The sequence below is a fragment of the Chiloscyllium plagiosum genome, chromosome 25 (genome assembly GCF_004010195.1).
Source record: "Chiloscyllium plagiosum isolate BGI_BamShark_2017 chromosome 25, ASM401019v2, whole genome shotgun sequence".
In the NCBI taxonomy this organism is placed as follows: domain Eukaryota; kingdom Metazoa; phylum Chordata; class Chondrichthyes; order Orectolobiformes; family Hemiscylliidae; genus Chiloscyllium; species Chiloscyllium plagiosum.
In genome coordinates this window covers 23,005,971-23,028,940 of record NC_057734.1, presented here as the reverse complement: position 1 = coordinate 23,028,940, position 22,970 = coordinate 23,005,971, and the positions used below count along the sequence as shown (strand labels likewise).

The 22,970-nt window shown below is 41.7% G+C and overlaps 1 protein-coding gene across 1 annotated transcript in view; it reads right to left on the bottom strand.

Moving 5' to 3' along the window:
• Positions 1 to 22,698, bottom strand: part of pes (pescadillo) — a 56,013-nt gene extending 33,315 nt beyond the window's left edge. The window contains exons 1-4 of the mRNA XM_043715655.1: positions 22,594 to 22,698; positions 21,311 to 21,390; positions 16,997 to 17,150; positions 12,773 to 12,882 (exon numbers count right to left, since the gene is read on the bottom strand). Coding sequence (XP_043571590.1) covers positions 12,773 to 12,882; positions 16,997 to 17,150; positions 21,311 to 21,390; positions 22,594 to 22,617 — 368 coding nt within the window. The 5' untranslated portion in view covers positions 22,618 to 22,698. The remainder of the gene's footprint in view (positions 1 to 12,772; positions 12,883 to 16,996; positions 17,151 to 21,310; positions 21,391 to 22,593) is intronic.
• Between the last annotated feature and the right edge of the window lie 272 nt (positions 22,699 to 22,970).

The following is a 22,970-nucleotide window of genomic DNA, read 5'->3' as shown; positions in this document are numbered from 1 at the left end:
GCTAGGAAATTGTTTCCGTTAGGCGAGGAGACTAGGACCCGTGGACACAGCCTTAGAATTAGAGGGGGTCATTTCAGAACAGAAATGCGGTGAGATTTCTTCAGCCAGAGAGTGGTGGGCCTGTGGAATTCATTGCCACGGAGTGCAGTGGAAGCCGGGACGCTAAATGTCTTCAAGGCCGAGATTGATAGATTCTTGTTGTCTAGAGGAATTAAGGGCTACGGGGAGAACGCTGGTAAGTGGAGCTGAAATGCGCATCAGCCATGATTGAATGGCTGAGTGGACTCGATGGGCCGAATGGCCTGACTTCCACTCCTATGTCTTATGGTCTTATAGATACATCAAGTGATCAGGCAGACATAAATGAAGCACACAATGTGATTTTAAATCTAACTTGAATCCATTTTCATTGTGTTGATACTAAACCACTGTGCTTTCAGGTGATGGGTTGGCAAAGTGACATATGGGGATAGTGATCATCAAAAGGAACACAGTAAGACAATTCGCTAACTCTTCTACGATGAAGCTTTGCTTTAAAAGATGTATCAAGTAAACCATGATTATTTAAATGTTCCCAAAGTATTTATATTATTAAAAATCTTGCCTACGCCTGTAGTGCATGAGGAAATGAATGTCTTACTCACTGACTTGTCAAACACAAACAGTATATTTGTTCAATTACGCATAGATAGGAAAATCGATCACAGCCAATCATAAAGCTGCAGCTAAGTAGGAAAAGCTGAACATAGTAACCAAATCATCCTTTTCCCCTCCCCAGTCAAACCCAGCTAAAGCTACCAACTATGTTCAGGAAGTTTAACTATGTTAAACTAGTTTGGCAAAGGGCTGGGAACCAGAGTTACATATCTGAGAGGGGGTTAGTTGTCGATGGGGCAGTGACAGGATGTAGTGAATCTATTGGGAAGGTTTTTCATCTGATAAAACAAAGGAAATGGTTAAAGTCTGCTTTAACGCAAGGAGGGTCAGAAATAAGAGTGATGAACTTACAGCATGGATCAATCAGTACTTGGGACGATGACGTTGTGGCTGTAAGGGAGACGTGGGATTCACAAAAGCAGGAATGACTGCTAGATGTTCCAGGGCTTAGAACATTTAAAAAGAACAGGGAAGGTGGAAAAAGGAGGGGATGTAGCATTTCTAATCAGACAATGCATCACAGCTACAGAAATGAAGGTTGTTGAGGAAGGTTTGTCTACTGAGTCAGTATGGGTGCAAGTTAGGAACAGTAAGGGAGCCCACCTCATCGGGGGTTTTCTACAGACCCCCTAATAGCAGTAGGGAGATTGAAGAACTCATAGGCCGACAGATCTTGGAAAAATGCAGATGTAGCAGGGTTATTGTAATGGGGGACTTCAATTTCCCCAATAGTGACTGGAACCTTCTCAGTGCAGATGATTTTGGTGGAGCCATTTTTGTCAGCTATGTTCAGTAGGTTTCTTTACTCAGTATGTAGACAGGTCGACGAGGGTAGATGCCATTTTGGATTTGGTGCTTGGCAATGAGCCAGGATAGGTGTCAGATCTCATGGTGGGAGAACACTTTGGTGACAGTGACCACAACTGCCTCATATTTACCATAGCCTTGGAGAGGGAATGGAGTAGTTACTAAGGGAAGATATTTAATTGGGGGAAAAAAATTATGATGCTATCAGACAAGAGTAGGGAAGTACAAATTGGGAGTAATTGATCCACAGAAAGGGCACAACAGACATGTGAAACCTATTTAAGGAGCAGTTGTTGCAAGTGATGCTCAAATTTGTTCCTCTGAGACAGGCAAGATGGGGTAAGATTATGGAGCCTTGGATGACTAGAACAGAGGAGCTTCTTGTCAAAAGGAAGAAGGCAGAGGTAGCAAGGACCTAGCACAGCTTTAGAGGATTCCAGGCTTACTAGAAAGGAGCTCTGAAATGGATAGAGGAGAGCCAGGAGGGGGCACGAAAAAGGCTTGGCAGGAAGGATTAGGGAGAACCCAAAGGCATTTTATTCATATGTGAGGAATAAGGGAATGATCAGGGAGAAGTTAGGGCTGATCAGGGATAGTGTAGGGAACTTATGCATGGAGTCTGAGCAGATAGGGGAAAGCCCTAAATGAGATTTTTGCTTCAGTTTTCACAAAGGAAAGGGACCTTGTTGTGAATGAGAACTTTGAGGAGCTGGGAAACAGGCTTGAACAGGTCAAGATTGATGAAGTTGATGTGCTGGAAATTCTGCAAACATTAAGATCGATAAGTCCCCAGGGCCAGACCAGATTTATCCTAGGTTGCTCCTGGAAACGAGAAAGGAGATTGCTAAGCCACTGGCAAAGATCTTTGCTTCCTCACTCTCCACAGGAGTCGTACTGGAGGATTGGAGGGAGGCGAATGTTGTTCCTCTTTTCAAGTAGGGGAATGGGAAATCCCTGGCAATTACAAACCAGTCAGTCTTACGTCTGTGGTCAGCAAAGTTTTGGAAAGAAATCTGAGGGATAGGATTTATGACTATTTGGAAAAGCATAGCATGATTAAAGGCAGTCAACACGGCTTTGTGAGGGGCAGGTCATACCTCACAAATCTTAATAAGTTCTTTGAGGAGGTGACGAGACAGGTTGACAAAAGTCAAGCAGTGGATGGGGTGTATCTGGACTTCAGCAAGGCATTTGATAAGGTTCCCCATGGTAGGCTGATTCATAAAGTCAGGAGGTATGGGATTCAGGGAGATTTGGCTGTCTAGATTCAGGATTGGTTGGCTGACAGAAGGCACAGAGTGGTTATAGATGGAAAGTATTCTGCCTGGAGGTCAGTAGTGTCCCACAGGGCTCTGTTCTTGGGCCTCTGATCTTTGTAGTTTTTAATAAATGACTTTAATGAAGAGGTTGAGGGGTGGGTTAGTACATTTGCCGATGACACAAAGGTTGGAGGTGCTATTGATAGTGTCAAGGGCTATTGCAGGCTGCAGTGCGACACAGACAGGATGCAGAGCTGGGCTGAGAAACGGCAGGAGTTCAACCTGGATAAATGCGAAGTGATGCATTTTGGAAGGAAGGTCGAACTTGAATGCTGAATATAGGATTAAAGACAGTATTCTTGGCAATGTGGAGGAACAGAGGGATCTTGGTGTTCAAGTGCATAGATCCCTCAAAGTTGCTACCTAAGTGGAGAGGGTTGTTAAGAAAGCATATGATGTTTTGGCTTTCATTAACAGGGGGATTGTGTTGAAGAGCCACGAGGTTTTGCTGCAGCTCTCCAAGACTCTAGTGAGACCACACTTGGAATATGGTGTCTAGTTCTGGTCGCCCTACTATAGGAAAGGTACAGAGGCTTTGGGGAGGGTGCAAAGAAGGTTTACCAGGGTGCTGCCTGGACTGGAGGGCTTGTCTTACGAAGAGAGGTTGACTAAGCTCGGACTTTTCTCTCTGGAGAGAAGGAGGAAGAGAGGTGACCTGATTGAGGTATACAAGGTAATAAACGGCATGGATAGAGTCAATACCCAGAGACTTTTCCCGAGGACAGGATTGACTGGCACGAAGGGTCATAGTTTTAAGATATGAAGAGGAAGGTATAGAGGAGATGTCAGAGGTAGGATCTTTACGCAGAGAGTTGTGAATGCATGGAATGTGCTGCCAGCAATGGTGGTGAAAGCAGAGTCATTAGGAATATTTAAGCGACTGCTGGACGTGCACATTTGCCGAAAGACCTGTTCTGTGCTGTACCTTTCTATGGTCTATAAACAAAACAAACCAAATTCACTCAACACTTTTTATTTAAAAAACTAATTTGAATTATTTTCTTACTTAAATCCTTTATAGAGTTATAACATTTATAAAATTGTGGTGGCAGGGGAAGCAAACTTACCCATAAATACATCTTTCAAAAGTCTAAGTAATTATTTGAAGCAAATATGTGAAGCCAAGGGGAAAACATGGACAGCGTGATTATTTTTCGGTGCAAAGAGGAAGCTGACAATTGCTGAAAGCTGGTCTTCTGTGGTTCTGTCTGCTAAACAGTAGCAGCTTTTGTTCTGGAGATCATGTGGGGTAATTATAAATGCTTTAAACTGTATGCTCTGTTAATTTAAGAATCAGGGGTACACATGGTCAAGGTAGTAGAAATGATGTTATTCCACCTGGAACAGTGCCACTCCATGCTCAAACTGAAGTACTACCACTATAAAATAAATCACTAACAAAAAAAAGTTTAAAAACATTTTTAAAAAAGCAATAAATTTATACAAACCACGTTTTCAAATTCATCCCGCCCTGATACAGGGATTTCACTATCTCCAGAGCTTTGCTATTGAAAGCTTTGGTGAATCACTTACTCACGCTTTGATATCTCATCAGATTCTGACTTCAAATGCAACAAGTAGTTCAGCAGATAATTGCAGTTAATTGATGGATTAATTAGCAGGTTAGGCACAAAGGGGAACTGGTGAGACTGATATGTTGAAGGCGCTGAAAGACTGAGTTGTTAATAAACTTTATCCACAAACAGAGGTATCTTGATTTCTGTCTCACTGACTGGCTTGGCTCTGATTTTACATTTGTAGCAGAGACTTGCGTAAAGGTGAAGACTGGAAACTAAGTGTTATTTTCAGACAATAGCTATAAATTTGAGTTACGTTTGAGAAGAATGGCTGAACCCAATGTAAAGCATCAGGACATGATATCCCACCAATGATTTGAGAAGATGAACCTTACCCAAAACATAAGAAAAATGTGCCAAAGCCATACTTTGTCACTTCCTATTTGAAGATGGATCAGGTGTAAAGTATTCTCAGAAATAAGAGGCTCAGAATTCGATACTGATAAAGTTTGGATAATCTACGAACATTTAAGGACAAAATTTATAAAAACAACAAATCTGTTAACGCATATCAGATATGATCAACTTGATAATTCTTCAGTGAATATATAGTTGAATTTAAACAGACTACATTAGAGATTGGAAAAATTTTACTTGAAAATATTCCTAATTCAGCATTTACCATTAAATTATTAGACTGATCTAGGGCCTCACAAAGAGGATAAACTTGGAGTGTTCAATTTTGCAAAAGAAACATTCCTTTGGAACAGATGTCAGAAACCTTAAAAAAAATGCAAAGAAAACATTCATTCCCAGTGGGCCGAGTAGCTCAACTGGGACATTCAGCAGTAACACATGGGATGGAGGATTTAACAGCAACAGAAATGCAAGGCTGTCCAGACACAGCCCAAAAGTGTCAGAATGATAGGTGAATAATAGCTAAAGGAGACATGAGTATAAAGGTACCTTGGGCAAGTTTAGAGGAAGAGGAAAATGAAACAGAAGAATGAAAACCAGGATTGGCTTTCCTGTATGTTCACAGATGCTTTGGATGTAACTTTGTGTAAAGGATTGTCCTAAATGGAATAACACTGATTTCAAAACTGTGGAAGTTTCAGAAGGGGATGCTGATACAGGTCAGGCAGAGGGAAACTATACAAGAAGCTTCAACTCAGTCATGAATGTTTCAGTTGCAATGGAGGACGTGCATCCACTGTCCAAAACAGCTCAATGTATGGAATGGATTTGGTAAAATATCCCCGAAAAATCATTAAATAATAAACCATAAGATATGGGAGAAGAATTAGGCCATTCAGCCAATTCAGGGCTGATATGTTTCTCAACCCTTCTCCCCATAACACTTGATTCCCTCACTAATCAAGAATCTTTGTCTTAAATACACTCAATGACTTGGCTTCCATAGCCTTCTGCGACAATTAGTTCCACAGATTAACCACCTCGCATCTGAAGAAATTCCTCCTCATCTCATTTCCATAGGGTCGTCCCATCACCCTGAGGCTGTGCTCTTGGGTGCTCGTCTCTCCTACTACCGGAAACATCTTCCCCACATCCACTCTATCCATGTTATTCAGTATTCTGCAAGTTTCAATCAGATAACCTCTCATCCTTCTAAACTCCAGATCATTAATGTATAATGTGGATAGTTGAGGTCCCAATACCGATACCTGCAGAATTACACTACTCACTGGCCACCATCCTGAAAAACACATGTTTATCCCTAATCTCTGCCTTCTGCCAGTCACCCAAGACTCTACCCATACTGGTACATTGCCCCTAATACCATGGGCTCTTACTTAGCATCCCCCTAAGTGGCACCTTGTCAAAGACCTTCTGGAAATCCAAATAGATTACACCCACTGGCTCTGTTTTGTCCAACTTGCTTGTTCCCTCCTCAAAGGGTTCTAATAGACTTGTGAGGCATGACCTCCTCTTAATGAAGCCCTGCCAATTCAGCCCTTTTTTACCACACAGACAGCATAGTGGTCAGCACCAAGACAAGGTTTGATTTCAGCCTCAGTGACTGTCTGTGGCGTCTGCACATTCTCCCAAAACTGCATATGTCTCCATTGGGTGCTATGGTTTCCTTCCACAGTCCAAAGATGTACAGGCTAGGTGAACTAGCCAAGGTAAATGTGGGGTTATGGGGATAGTGTGGAAGATGGGATCCCTTCAGAGGACTGGTGCAGACTTGATGGGCTGAATGGAGCCTACCTGCACCATGGAGTTTCTGTAGTTCTCATTTCAAAGTATCCCACAATCTCATTTTAAATAATCCAACTTTAAAATCTTATCAATGACCGAAGTCAGGCCAAAGGCCTATAATTTCCTGCCTTCTACCTCCCTCTCTTCTTAAACATGGGTGATGTTGTGAAATTTGAAAGGGTTCAGAAAAGATTTACAAAGATGTTGCCAGGGTCGGAGGATTTGAGCTATAGGGAGAGGCTGAACAGGCTGGGGCTGTTTTCACTGGAGCATGGGAGGCTAACGGGTGACCTTATAGAGGTTTGTAAATTATGTGGGGCATGGATAGGGTAAATAGACAAAGTATTTTCCCTGGGGTGTGGGAGTCGGTGGGACTAGATCGCATTGGGATATCTGGTCGGCATGGACGGGTTGGACCGAAGGGTCTGTTTCCATGCTGAGACTCTCCGACTCCAGTGATTCCTGAAAGGTCACCACCAATGTCTCTACAATCTCCTCGGCTATCTCCTCCAGAATTCTAGAGTGTAGTCTATTCAGTCCGTGTGAAATTATCTGCCTTTAGACTTTTCAGCTTTCCAAGTACCTCCTCCTCAGCAATGGCTACTGCACTCACTCTGCCTCCTGACTCTCGAAGTTCTGTTGCTGGTTTCTTCCACTGTGGAAACTGATGCAAAAGTACCTATTCAGTTCCTTTGGCATTTCTTTGTTACCCATCACTACTTCTCCAGCCTCAATTTCCACTGGTCCAATGTTCATTCTTGCCTCTCAATTTTCAGATATCTTAAAATAAAACTCTTACACCTTATATTACTAGGTAGCTTAATCTCATTTCATCTTCTCCCCACACCTTTATTAGGTTTTCAGTTCTCCTCTGCTGGTTTTTAAAGGTTTCCCAATCCTCTGACTTCTCACTAATCTTCACTGTGTTGTATGCTTTTTGTTTTGCTTTTCTGCAATCCCTAACTTCCCTTGTCAGCCACTGATGCCTCATTCTCCCCATAATATACAACTTCTTCCTTGGGATGAATTTCTGCAGTGACTCTTGAATTAGCCCCAGAAACTCCTGTCATTGCTGTTCCATTGTCTTCTCTACTAGGCTGTCCTTCCAATAACTCTGGCCAGCTGTAATACCATTATATCTGATTCAATCTATCTTATTATAGTTACTACCCCTTAAGGTTTCCTTCACCTTCAGCTCTCGAATCAAGTCTGTCTCATTATACATTGCTAAATCCAGAAGTGCCTGTTCCTCAGTAGGCTCTACCACAAGTTGCTCCAAAAGAAATCTCAGACATTCCACAAATTCCTTTTCATGAGACTCGCTACCAACCTGGTTTTCCCAGTGTACCTGCATATTGTAGTCACCATGATTAATGTAATAGTGCATTTCTTACATGCCTTTTCTATCTCTGAATTTATTTTCTTCCTCACCTCCTGCTACTGCCAGAAGGCCTGTACACAACTCCCAGCAGGGTCTTTATTCTTTGTTGTTCCTCAACTCTACCCACATAGATTCTATACCTTCTGACCCTATATCATTTCTTGCTATTGTTTTAATTTCATTCCTTACTAACAAGGCAACCCCTGCCCCCTCTGTCTGTCTTTTCCACAGAACATATCATTGGATATTCAGTTCCCAGCTCTGATCCCCTTGCAGTCACATCTCTGTAATACCCACAATATCATCCAATTTCAATCTGTACTAGAACTTCACTTACCTTGTTTAATCTATTGCATGCCCTCAGTCCTGCATTGATTGCCCTCCCTCCCTTTCTCAGTTGTTCCCTTATCTTCTGTACCTCACTAGCAGCAGAAGCAAGATTAAGAAATTTGAGAATGCTACTTGTTACAGATTTGGGATTGTCAACATGCTGAAGTCAATACAAGGTGTTACAATTCCCTGAAAATAAGGATAAATGGTCTTAATCAACACAGATATAAAGTGAAATCCCCTTACTGTTGAGCAGACCATCTATGAAAAGAACTCAAATTAAAACTGGATATGGAACAGAGCGAGGCAGTTGTTTCTGGGAAGCCAGTGGATGTAGTTTGTATAACCTGAACATTACTGGAACAAAAAGAACCAAAGTGCTGGAGAAACTTAGCAGCTCTAACATTTTAGCAGCATCTATGGAGACAGAAATAGTTAACATTTTGAGTCAGATAGGACTCTTCCTCAGAACATGATACGACGTTATTGTAGTCATTTCACAAGACCTAACATCGCCAATGAATATATTTATTAGATGAGATTAGCAATCAGTGATAAGAGTTTAACTGAATTCTCTTAAAACTACATTGGCAATTTGCACAGACAGCTACTCACACAAAAAATCCTAAAAACTACAGAAGTTTGAGTATGCTAAACCTATAGAAGAGATTGGCTATAAACTGTAACGTATGTGAAAAATGAGGCCACCTCAGCCTAAAGTGAGCTTGGATAAAATTGTAGCAACAAGCTACAATGAAGAAAAAACATTCCACCTTGCACTTAATAGCCATGGCAACTAGATCTACTTGGTCTACAGTAAGATGTGAAAAACAACATTAGTGGAAACTTTAATGGAGAAAGGGAAGCTATGGGAATTTGAACAAATGTTTAGGGACTGGCTGATACAGCTAGGGTATGGCATTTCTCAGTTAGTTTCATCTTGCTGAATATAGGTTGCTTTCAGCTTAAAGCATACCCACAATACTTTATTGATATCACAAAGATGCCTGCCAGTTTCTCCATGATACAGGTCAATGGTAGAGATGGACATTCTTCAAAATTAGAATAATGTGTGATAGATGAAACTAAAAAGCAGTTTAAGATTGGTAGTCAGGCTTTTGGGGTCTTTAAGTGTATATAGTTAGACATTAAGCAGAACAATTTAGGAGTGACTTTGAATGAACAATTTTTTTGTGGAAAGTGTTGCTGCATCTCAATAAAGTGGGTCTGGTCTTGACAGAAAGATGATTTTGCATCCAGGGAAGAAACAGACCATTTAAGAGATTTGATTGGACTGCTATCCTTGTCATGCACACAGTTTAAACTGGATAGCAGATATGCTGTATTGCAACTGTGTACTATGATTAAATGTGCTATTACAGTCAGAGATGTACAGCACAGAAACAGATCCTTCAGTCTCATCTATGCTGACTAATATTCCAATCCAATCTAGTCCCACCTGCCAGCACTCGGCCCATATCCCTCCAAACCCTTCTTATTCATGTATCCATTCAGATGCCTTTTAAATGTTGCAATTGTACCAGCCTCCACCACTTCCTCTGGCAGGTCATTCCATACACGTACCACCCTCTGCCTGAAAACGTTGCCCCTTAGATCTCTTTTATCTCTTTCCCCTCTCACCCTAAACCTATGCCCTCTAGTTCTGGACTCCCCCACCCCAGGGAAGAGACTTTGTTGATTTACTCTAGCCATACCCCTTGTGATTTTATAAACCTCTATAAGGTCACCCCTCAGCCTCCGACACTCCAGGGAAAACAGCTCCAGCCTATTCAACGTCTCCCTGTAGCTTAAATCCTCCAACCGTGGCAACAACCTTGTAAATCTTTTCTGATCCCTTTCAACTTTCACAACATCCTTCTTATAGGAAGGAAATCAGAATTGCACACAATATTCCAAAAGTGGCCTCACCAATATCCTGTACTGCCGCAACATGACCTCCCGACTCCTGTACTCAATACTCTGCCCAATAAAGGAAAGCATACCAAATGCCGCCTTCACTATCCTATCTACCTGCAACTCCACTTTCAAGGAGCTATGAACCTGCACTCCAAGGTCTCTTTGCTCAGCAACACTCCCTAGGACCTTACCATTAAGTGTTTTAGTCCTGCTAAGATTTGCTTTCCCAAAATGCAGCACCTTGCATTAATCTAAATTAAACTCCACTCCTCAGCCTATTGGTCCATTTGATCAAGATCCTGTTGTAATCTGAAATAACCTTCTTTGCTGTCCACTACATCTCCAATTTTGGTGTCATCTGCAAACTTACTAACCACACCTCTTATGCTCACATCTAAATCATTTATATAAATGACGAAAATAGTCGACCCAGCACTGATCCTTATCGCACTCCACTGGTCACAGGCCTCCAGTCTGACAAACAACTCTCCATCTTCTACCTTTGAGCCAGTATCCAAATGGAGAGTTCTCCCTGTATTTCATAAGATCTAACCTTGCTGGGGTACTTTGTCGAACGCCTTAATGAAGTCCATATAGATCATGTCCATCGTTCTGCCCTCATCAATCCTCTTTGTTACTTCTTCAAAAAGCTCAATCAAGTTTGTGAGACATGATTTCCCACACACAAAGCAATGTTAACTATCCCTAATCAATCCTCGTCTTTCCAAATACATGTACATCCTGTCCCTCAGGATTCCCTCCAACAACTTGCCCACCACCGACATCAGGCTCACTGGTCTATAGTTCCCTAATTTGTCCATACCACCCTTCTTAAACATTGGCACCACGTTAGCCAACCTCTTGTTTTCTGGTACCTTACCTGTGACTATTGATGATACAAATATCTCAGCAATGACTTCCCTAGCTTCCCACAGAGCTCTAGGGTACACCTGTTCAGGGGTTTATTCACCTTCATGTGTTTCAAGGCATCACACGCTTCCTCCTCTGTAATATGGGCATTTTTCAAGATGTCACCATCTATTTCCCTACAGTCTATATCTTCCCTGTCCTTTTCAACAGTAAATACTGATGCAAAATACTTGTTTAGTATCTCCCCATCTCCTGCGGCTCCAGACAAAGGCTGCCTTGCCTAAATTTAAAAGGCTCATTCTCTCCCTTGGTTCTTCTTTGTCCTTAGTTTATTTGTAAAATCCCTTTGGATTCTCCTTAACTCTATTTGCCAAAGCTATCTCATGCCCCCTTTTTACCCACCTGATTCCCTCTTAAGTCTACTCCTACTGCCTTTATACTCTAAGGATTCACTCATTCAATCCTGACAGATGCTTCCTTCTTTTTCTTAACCATACACTCCATTTCTCATGTCATCCAGCATTCCCTACACCTACCAGCCTTTCCTTTCACCCTAACAGGTATATACTTTCTCTGGATTCTCTTTATCTCATTTCTGAAGGCTTCTCATTTTCCAGCCATCCCTTTACTTGTGAACATCTGCCCCCAATCAGCTTTTGAAAGTTCTTGCCTAATACCATCAAACTAGCCTTCCTTCAATTTAGAATTTCAACTTTTACATCTGGTCTATCCTTTTCCATCACTATTATAAAACTAATAGAATTATTTCACAAAGAGAAAGATGCTTGATTCAAACATGTTTTAGAGATACTTGAAGAAGGGATGCTTGCTGGCATGAGTCAGGGACAAGAAGAAAAATCAAGTTTTATTTCGGTCATTTGTGATTAAACACATTATTTGTTTCTTTTAAAATAAATGGAAGTTTAATTGTAATATATGCACTATCCCATCTTTTGGACTCATCAACTTTATATCTCATTTCTGTTGCAGCACAGTCACCTAATGAACACTCTGACCTTATCCACAACCTTCAAATGGCAATGAAAATTTCAACACCATAGTTTGTCCATGCGTTTCTCTATTCCCTGCAGAAATATATTATTTTTTAAAAATTTAGAAGTCCAAATTGATCTCAGGTATGAGGCACATAGAGCACATCTCTTGTACTCAGACTGAATACAAAATATGATAGCAAAATCCAATCTTTCACTTTATTTTTGGTTCTTTCATATGTCCTTACATTTGGAGAAATCTAGGACAAACCAGCCAACTTGGTGTCTCATGCAGAATAAATTGTTGTTCCCTTTGAGATTTGGTACTCTTGCGATTCTAAACCGATGAGAGCATTTTCTCTATTTTTCAGCAAAATATAAATTAATGCAAGTTTATCATATCTGGAGGAAAATGTAGATAGTGATTTCTAAATTTAATCTGAGATCCTCTAAGGGCAATCTAATATATGTGCACAGACCAGAGTCTAACAATCTGAAAAAATGTTTTTGAAAATTTGTGAAGTTCCTAATTACTATCATACTAATCTTTTAGCCTACGGAAGCAGAATAAAAATGGAATATAACATCCACTTAACTGTTGAGAAGCTGTCAATCAGCATTTTGAATTTTACCACAGTTAATGCACCCAAAAACTAAAAACAGCACACTTTTCATCATTTGAAATGCATATAATGTAAAGTAGGAATAATGAAAATGACAGAGTTCACTGTTATGAACATGAGTCGATCCAGAAATTACCTTTCTTTGACAATATGATCTAGCTTGTACACAGGCTTATTCTCCTGAAGCTTTTGAGCTGTTTCCCATTCAGCCTTTCCATAGGCCTTCCGTAATTTCCGGACAAATACCTGAAAGAAACATAACCATATCACAGAACCCCTACAGTGTAGAAACAGACTCTTAGGCCCAACTGACCCTCCGAACAGTAACCCACCTACCCTACATTTACCCCTCACTAATGCACCTAACCTACACATGGGACAATTTAGCATGATCAATTCACCTGATTTGCACATCTTTGGACTGTGGGAGGAAGCTCACGCAGACACGGGGAGAATGTGCAAACTCCACATAGACAGTCACCAGAGGCTGGAATCGAACCCAAGTCCCTGACGCTGAGAGACAGCAGTACTAACCAGTGGGCCACCGGACAGATTACAGCTTTACATTCTCATATCAGTTTAATAGACCAAATTACAAAATAAAGTGTTTCCTGTGAAATAGCCACCGAATGTGCTTTAACCACCATAGAGTTTTATAAATGAAACAGAAATTGAAGTAAATGTCAAAAAAAAAATTCCTGGATCCGATCTTCCTTTATTTATATTGAAGTTTGCCTACAGAGAGGATTCAGTACTTTGCTATTAAAGTAATTGTGACCATATTGTAAAAAAGGTCTTTCGAGGGTTGCAACAGAATAAATAACTCATCTTAGACAAACTACTGGAAAAAATTATCGATGTCTAGTTAAACTCCAAAATGGTAGATACAATGGTAGATATAACTAGGGTTGTTAAGAAAGCATGTGGTGTTTTGGCTTTCATTAACAGGGGGATCGAGTTTAAGAGCCACGAGATTTTGCTGCAGCTCTACAAGCCCTGGTGAGACCACACTTGGAATGTTATGTCCAGTTCTGGTCGCTTTATTATAGGAAAGATATGAAGGCTTTGGAGAGGGTGCAAAGAAGGTTTACCAGGATGCTGCCTGGACTGGAGGACTTGTCTTACGAGGAGAGGTTGACTAAGCTTGGATTTTTCTCTCTGGAGAAAAGGAGGAAGAGAGGTGACCTGATTGAGGTATACAAATAATGAGATAATGGATAGAGTCAATAGCCAGAGTCTTTTCCCCAGGGCAGGTTTGGCTGGCACGAGGGATCATAGTTTTAAGATTAGGAGGAAGGTATAGAGGAGATGTCAGAGGTAGGTTCTTTACACAGAGTTTTGAATGCATGGAATGTGTTGCCAGCAGTGATGGTGGAAGCACAGTCATTAGGGACATTTAAGTGACTGCTGGACAGGCACATGGACAGCGGTGAATTGAGGGGATCGTAGGTTAGGTTATTTTATTTTATATTAAGAATAAATTTCAGCCCAACATCATAGGCCGAAGAGCCTGTTCTGTGCTGTACTTTTCTATGTTCTAATGAATGAATATCATACGGTGAATGAAAGAATGCCATGGCACTTAATACTGGAAAAAATGAAGAGAGGTGGAAGGACTTTTCGGAAGGTTGTGTATAAAGGGATGATGATGATGATGATAGGGAGCGGAGTTGCCAGAGACGATTGTATAAAAAAATCTGAGCATCTTAAACTAGAAACAGAGACCAGGAGCTAATGAGGGATAACTAATTAGGGTTGCACTCAGAATGCCAGAGATTCAGGTTAGTATCCAGCTTTGGGTGACTATGTAGAGTTTGCATATTCTCCTTGTGTCTGCATGGGTATCCTCCCACAGTTCAAAGATGTGCATGTTAGGTGGACTGACCATGCTAAAAAATTGCCCCGTAGTGTCCAGGGATGTGCAAGTTAGGTTGGAAACAAAGGTAAAACCCCATGTGAGTTTGCAGAGTGTGGATTGGTCTTGTGGGACGTTCTCCAGAGGGTCGTTGCAGACTCAATGGGCCGAATGGCCTCCTTCAGCACTTGTAGGGATTCTACAATTCCAGGAATGATATAGATGTACGATTAAATATAGGACAGTGTGTTACAAACTCTGAAATTTACACAAAGTGGTGTGCAGAAAGTTGACAAGGAAAACATTGTTACCTCAAGGCTCAACTAGTCCAAAGTCACTGTTGAATGTTTCAGCAGATGCATCGAATAGACAGTGTCTTCAGTAAGAAGATTACAAGATCAGAAGTTCAATTTGGGTCAAAAAGAATGCTGGTGCTGTGAAAACTCCAGTGCAATCTGGGGTTATGGAGACTGAAAACATGCAATCAGTGGCAACAGCTTGCCGTGGGAAATCGCAGACAGTACCTTCAATCTTCTCAATGTTTAATTAGAAGGTTTTGCACCCCAAACACTGGATATTAGACAAAAGTACATTGTGGAAGGCCAATTACTTCTGTGCCAGGACCTCACTGCAGGAGGTCTTCAGGGTTGTGATTTTTAAAGCAACCGGATCAAACATGTTATGACATGGCTGTGGGGTAACTAGGACTTTAATGCAGACCTCCTGGAAGAAGGCACACATCCCATTCCAGGGTAGATTTTATGAATTAATTTGTTCAGATTTGTCATATACGCCTTGGGAACAGTTGGGATTTGAACCAGATCTCCTTGCTCACAGATAGGAACACTACCACTGCACCACAAAAGCCCAATGTCTTATGCTCAACTATCTTCAGCTATTTGATCAATGACCTTCCTTCTGTCACACGGTCAGAACTGGAGATGTTTGTTGATGATGCACAATGTTTAGCACCATTCGTGACTCTTCAGATATTTAAACAATCCATGCCCATATGCAGCAAAAATCTAGATAACATTCAAGCTTGGGCTGCCAAGTGGGAAATAATGTGCACAACACAAGTGCCAGATAATGACCATGTTCCCTTCACAATGTTATTACTATTACTGAATCTCCCAATACAGCTGAAAGGTCAGTAAAAGAAAAGATGGACGGTAGCAAAGCCACAAGCTAAAAAAGACCCAGATAAAACATCATTGGAATACAAAGAAGAATTAAAGGAAATTGCGAATTGCTGTAAGATACCTTTTTGGTTGGTCCCAGCAAAAATGAATGAATGAACCTTCAAAAGATTTAGGGAAGTTTTTTTTGGGGGTGGGGGTTTAAAAAAGTGGACCCACTTTATAGGTCCTTAATAGCCTGCCGTGTTAAGTTAGTACTATTTGCTTTTAAGTTTAGGTTTGCACACAATAAAGTTTAATTTTGCTTAAAAATGTGGAATTACACAGTGGTAATTCTGCTGCTTGACTTGGTGTTCAGATTTCTTCCTTAAAAATCCTTGGCAAGATCATAACACTGGACAAATGTAATTAAATGGCTGGAATCTCAGAGCTTGATGAGGGAATAAAAAGGATATTGGAAAAGGGTGATGTGGTTAACTACTTGTGAGGTTGCAGAAGCAGAGAAGGGGTAATGCACAATGATCACTGAAATAGAATGCCCTCTATAAATTTCAGAGAAATAAATGTTTGAAAGTGAGCAATATTTACAAGATTAGCGTTGTCAAGAAGGTATATTTTAAGAAGTTAATGATGGCTACTTTGAAAGGGGAATTATTCACACTTCAATCCAGGGGTGCCTCTGGAGTAATCAGGCTTATCAGCAGTTTACTGCAAGTGGGGTGAAAGGAATGGGAACAGGATTTCTTGGACAGGAAGAGACTACATGGGGACATTATAGAGAAATAGAAAACGAGTTCAGAGCTGGGGCAGGTTTGTTTTGGTGAGTTAGAGGGAACTGTATTAAAACAAAATCTCAAGTTTTTGGAGAGCAAAATATTTTAAACTTGCATTTATAATAAAAACTACAGATGTCTTAAAGACACGTGAACCACAGGAAAAAATGTCCAATAAAAACACAAATTACAGTTGTGCTTTGAACACGTTCAACTACAGTTTTCATACCAAGCAACACCACCCCCCCATCCCCAACAAAGCAAATATGTCTTAGGGATGCGCAGAAACCAATTTCCAACTTACAAATTTGAAAAGAAAACTTAAAAACAAGTCTTATGATTTTGAGCTTCATTTCTCCTCAATTACAATTTTCAACCAAATGCTGAGGAAAAAAACAAAGTGATTCAGTGAGAAACCAATGCAGCAGCCATAAAAAAAAAGTATGGTCACAAATAAACCTTTGGAGACTTGCCACAGAATTAAGATTCATTCAGCTTAACAAACTACCAATCTTATGCCAAACGTTTATAAAATAAGCATATTCCACTTGCTATTCGATAAGAAATGAACTTAAGAGAGAATGTAAACTTACTTTATAATCACGAAATTTATTCACTATAGGCTCATGCAGTAAGAATTTGATATCTTTGAAGAAGTAGAAAGTGCGTGGAGCTGTTGAACCTTTGTTAACTTTCTTCTTGTGTTTCGGTTCATGAGGATAAATACCCTTCAAAATGCATAGTCGCCTGTTGAAAGAAATGAAGCAAACACATTGAAACTATTCTGCAGAAATACAATGAATAAGCAGGAAACTACATGGCTCAATAACCCAACTTTTCATCGATGGTCTTTCATCAATAGTTGCTGTTGAAACACTAGATCATGTCTGTCTACCGTAATGTAGGGTTTGCCTTGCCATCCACGCATTTTTGTCCTGCACAGCACGGTGGCTCAGAGGTTAGCACTGCTGCCTCACAGCGCCAAGCACCCAGGTTCGATTCCCGCTTCAGGCGATTGTCTGTGTGGAGTTTGCACATTCTTCCAGTGTCTGCATGGGTTTCGTCCGGGTGCTCCGGTTTCCTCCCAGTCCAAAGATGGTGCAGGTTTGGTGAATTGGCCATGCTAAATTGCCCATAGTGTCCAGCAATGTGTACATTAGGTGCGTTAGGCAGGAGTAAACATATGGTAGGGAAATGGGTCTGGGTGGTTTACTCTCCAGAGGGTCGGTGTGGACTTGTTGAGCCGAAGGGCCTGTTTCCACACTGTAGGGATTCTAATTTTTAAAATCTTAAGCTCAAACCAATATCCGAATTCACAACTTTCCATCCATCATACCAGATGACTTTCACTGACTCCTGCTCCAGTAACATGCCTGTTTTAAAATTCCCATCCTCGTTTTCAAATTCCTCCACTGTTCTTCCCTATTGCTGTGACCTCCTTTTACTCTCCAATGTTAAAATTAAGAAACCCAATTGAAACAATACACATTCTGATGAATTCTGAACTGTAGTCAGATCTCCACATAACCTTCAGAAACACAAATAGTATATAAAGTGAAAAAATGCCATTCAGCCCAAGTCTGCACCAAGCCTCCAAACAACATCCCACCCAGGACCAGACCCCACTCTATCCCCATAACCCCACAATGACCCTGGCTAAGCTATTTAGCTTGTACATCCTTGTACACTATGGGGCAATTTAGCATGTCCAATCCACCTAACCTGCACATCTGTGGTAGGAAACCATTGCACCTGGTGGAAACCCATGTCAACACAGGGAGAATGTGCAAACTTCACACAATCACCCAAGTCTGGAATTGAACCCAGGTCCCTGTTGCTACAAAGATAGTGGTGCTAACTACAGAGACACTGTGCCATACATCTCCTCTAAAAGTCAAAAGAAGGACAATGCAAAGACTTTGTACCTCTATCCAATTGCTTCTCCTCCAGGAGCTGCGTTACTTTCTGTGAGGGTATTTTTCAAAGTGTAATGCCCTACCAATAGCATGTTGACTAGTATTCCAGAAGCAGTTTCAATGCTATTTTGTAATGTCACTTATCCTGATTAATGAAAGGTAAAACATTAGCTGAACCATCTAATAATTAGATACAAACACACACATGAATCAGGAGCAGAGGGAGGCCATTTGGCTGCTTGCCTCTTTCTGCCATTCAATCAAAAAAGAGTATGGATGGTCTTTTAAATGTTTTGAATTCCATGTTTTTATCTACCTCCAATAATCCTTGATTCCCTTACAAAACAAGAATCTAACTACTCATCATTACAAAATCCAGTGACCCTGCTTCAGAAGCAAAGAATTTAAAAATCACAGGTCGCAAGTTTGCTAGCCACTTTAAAAGAATGACCCCTAATTTTTTAAAACAGTGCCTACTAGTCCTTGACTCTCCAACTAGAAATATCCTTTCCACATTCACCTTGTCAAAAGTATGCAGAATCTTACATAAACAATTAATGTCACTCTCTTCAAAACAGAGCCCAATCTATCCAACCTTCCCTCAAAAGGATAAATAACACATTCTTGGTATCCATGTTGTACATCTCTATGACTCTAGTATCTCAGTCTGAACAGCCCCCAATGCATTTACATTCTTCCTTAAATGAGGAGGCCAATTCCAGCCTTGGGTGACTGTCTGTGTGGAGTTTGCACATTCTCCCAGTGTATGCGTGGGTTTCCTCCAGGTGCTTCAGTTTCCTCCCATAGTCCAAAGATGTGCAGGTCAGGTGAATTGGCCATGCTAATTTGCCCATAGTGTTGGGTGCATTGGTCGGGGGGGGTTACTCTTCGGTGTGTCGGTGTGGACTTGTTGGGCCGAAGGACCTGTTTCCACACTGTAGGGAATCTAATCTAAAAACTGCACATTATTCAAGATGTGGTCTCGCTAATGACCTGCATGATTGAAACATAAATAAAAACAGAAATTGCTGGAAAAGCTCAGCAGGTCTGGCAGCATCTGTGGAGAGAAATCAGAGTTCATGTTTCAGGTCGAGTGAGGAAGGGTCAATGGAATAGAAATGTTAACTCTGATTTCTCTCCACAGATGCTGCCAGACCTGCTGAGCTTTTCCAGCAATTTCTGTTTTTGTTTCTGAATTACTGCATCTGCAGTTCTTTCTGTTTTTATCCTTATTTTTATGTTTTATAAAATTTCACACTTTCATAAAATTTGGCATTCGATTTTCTTTATTTACTTGCAGTACTTGAACACTAACTTTTTGTTTCACGTTCACTAGAATACCTAGATCTCACTGCACTTTGGAATTCTTCGTTGTTTATGTAATACTCAGCTTTTTAAAAAAAAATCTTACTACCAAATATCTGTGTGTAGCCTCAAGACCTCTACATAACACTTTACTACCTATCCTTGTGAAAGTTGCAAATTTAACTGTGTTCTCGTTCCCTGCATCTAAAATTATTGACTCCCTTGTTAGGTCCACAACCCCATCTACATACCCTCCACTCTCGACACCTTCCCTTGCTGCCGCAAGAGGTGTAAAACCTGCATGCACACCTCTCCCCTCACCTCCATCCAAGTCCCCCAAAGGACCCTTTCACATCCAGCAGAGACTTTCCTGCACATCCAAACACCTCATCTACTGTGGCCGTTGCTCTTGATGTGGTATCCTCTACGTTGGGGAGACAGGACGCCAACTTGCAGAACATTTCAGGGAACATCTCTTGGATACATGCACCAATTAACCCCACTGCCCTGTGGCCAAGCACTTCAAAGCCCCTGGCCACCCGACCCCAACAACTCCGCCAAGAACACACAACTCCTGGGCCACCTCCACCACCAAATCCAAGGCACCTGATGCCAGGAGGAAGAACGCTTCATCTTCTGCCTTGGGAACCTCCAAGCACACAACATCAATGTCGCCTTCACCATTTTTCTTGCCGCCCCCAACTCCATCCCAGATCCAACACTGCAACATGGCACCGCCCTCTTGAATTGTCGTACCTGTCCACCTTCGTTTCCATCTATCCACTCCACCCTGCCCTCCGACCTATCATCCCCACCTGCAGCTACCTTTCCCCCACCCCCATATTTATCTCTCAGCAGCACCCCCTACCCCCACATTCCTGATGAAGGACTTATGCCAAAAATGTCGACTCTCCTGCTCGTCAGATGCTGCCTGACCTGCTGTGCTTTTCCAGTGACAGTAAAATTATTGATGTAAATTGTAAAAAGCTGAGATCCAAGCACAGATCCCTCCTTCACTCATCACACACTGATGTATAATCGATTTTCTGCTTGCCAATCAATCTTCTATTCCTGCTAATGGTCTTCCCTACGTGAGCTCATTCTTTGTGCAACAACCTTGTATGTCACACCTTGTCAAATCCCTTCTGGAAATCAAAGTGCAGTATCTCTAAAGGTTCCCCTTTATCTATGTGTATTTCTTCAAAAGAACAGTAAATAAGTTAAACCCAATTGCCCCTTCACAAAATCATGCTGATACTTCCCGTCTGCCTCCCTTCCTTTTTGAAGTGGGGTTATGCTTCCAACTTTCCAGTTTTGACAGAACCTTTCCTGAATCTAGCAAATTTTGAAAAATAAACGTCAATGATCTACTACTCCAGTAGCCATCTCTTTTAAACAACCTAAAATTGAATTCAACAGGAAATATTTAATGCAATCTTCTTAATAACATTCACCCTCCAAACACACAAGTTGCTCTACACATTTAATAAACATGATTTTACCCAAAACAAAAACAGAAATTGCTGGAAAGGATCAGTCTCAGGACCTTTTCTCAGAACCGGACCCAAAATGTTTACTCTGATTTCTCTTCACAGGTGCTGCCAGACCTGCTGAATTTTTCCAACAATTTCTGTTTTTGTTTCTGATTTACAACATCTGCAGTTCTTTCAGTTTTTATGATTTTACCTGAAATCTGCAAGACTAAGTTGCAGCTTCTTCCTGGCTTTATTTCTAGTAATGTAGTTTGTGGCAGCTCCTCGCTCATACTGATGAAAAAGAAAGCATTTTAGTTTTCAGCAGAAGAAAAATCTCAGCTTTGAGTTTCAGTTGCAACAGCACAGATAGTATATCAACTGTAGAATGGCAGGAGCTGTAAGAATAGCAGAAACAGTATGGCAACACCATTGAAGGGAGAGTGATAATACCACCCGATTGGGGAAGAGGATTTAGTGTAAAAAGTGAAATGAAAAAGCAGTTACTCTCTACTGGCTAATGGGTGCTTTGTGGAGTGGGGGAAAAGATATGACAGATTAGGGGAGTGGCGAGGGGGAGAAGAGAGAGAGAGAATTTGTTACTAAACTATCTGTGGCAGTGGGAGGGAAGGAGAGAATGTGATTATACAGCCACATGGAGAGATTTGGGAGCTGAAGGCTGGGGGAGTGTATTATCAGTCATTAGATTGGTGGGGCAGGGGATGGTATGCGTGGTTACATGTTACAAGATAGCTGGGGGAAGGTTACTGATTGCAAGACAGTGGGGGTGGGGGGCACAGTAACTGTTTGCCAGGGCCATGGGCACAGTGAGGAGATTTACTCAGTACTAGACAGCTGGGTGAAGGGGGAGAGGGTTGCTTACTGAGTACTTGATAGTGAATGGTGTCATTATTGATTACTAGACATTTGAGGGTGCTTTACTAGTTACTAGACAGTGGTGGCATTAGTGGCTGCTTACAGGTTTCCAGACAGTGCAGGGGCAGGGAGGTTACTGGTTACCAGGCAGAGGTATTACTGCTCATTAGGCAGTGGAGAGGTGCTTTTTACTGGTTACCAGGCAATAGGGGTGGGGGAAGGGGAGGATGAGTTAACTGGTTACCAGGTAGTGGGGGAGGGGGGCTTACTAGTAACCAGGCAGTCAGGGAGGGGAGTTACTAATAGCTAGGCAGTGGGGGAGGGAGGGTTACTAGTAACTAGGCAGTGTGTGGGGAGAGATTAGTAGCAACTAGGCAGCGGGGGAGGGATATTAGTTACCAATCAGCGAGGGAGGGGGGTTACTGGTTACTAGACCAGCTGCCAGGTCCAGGTCCAGGCCCAGGCCCGAGGCTGCGACGGGAAAAAAAGTCGCGTTCTTGCCGCAGCTAAATCGCTAAAGTAAAATCGAACAGCGGGTCTGAAAGAGGTTTTACACAGCGGTTCCCAGCCCGATACCGTCTTCTCCCTCCCCGCATTGTCCCCTCTCCCCAGGCCCCGCACCTTTTTTTTCTCCGTGCCACCCATCACCAACAGATCCCTCCGCACATGGACAACAAGAAAAGACCCCAGGCCCTCGTTACAGCTGGCTGCCCCCACGCCGTACTAAATAGGCCACCAGTTCCGCATTCCGAAATAACGTTACAAGTTTACATAATCAACTTTTTTAAATATCAAATTTAGGCAATGCACTGAAAAATCAGGACTGTCAAGAATTAATTACAGGCATTTCGTGGGGCGCCCGAGTGTGGCCAAGCGGTTGCTGCCCTGTTCCAGGGAGGAGGAGGGGAATGGCACATTTTCACTGGAGCTGGTCATATAGTTGAGATGTTCAAAATGTCGAAGCAATTGCACAAAGCAAATAGGGAGAAATTATTTTC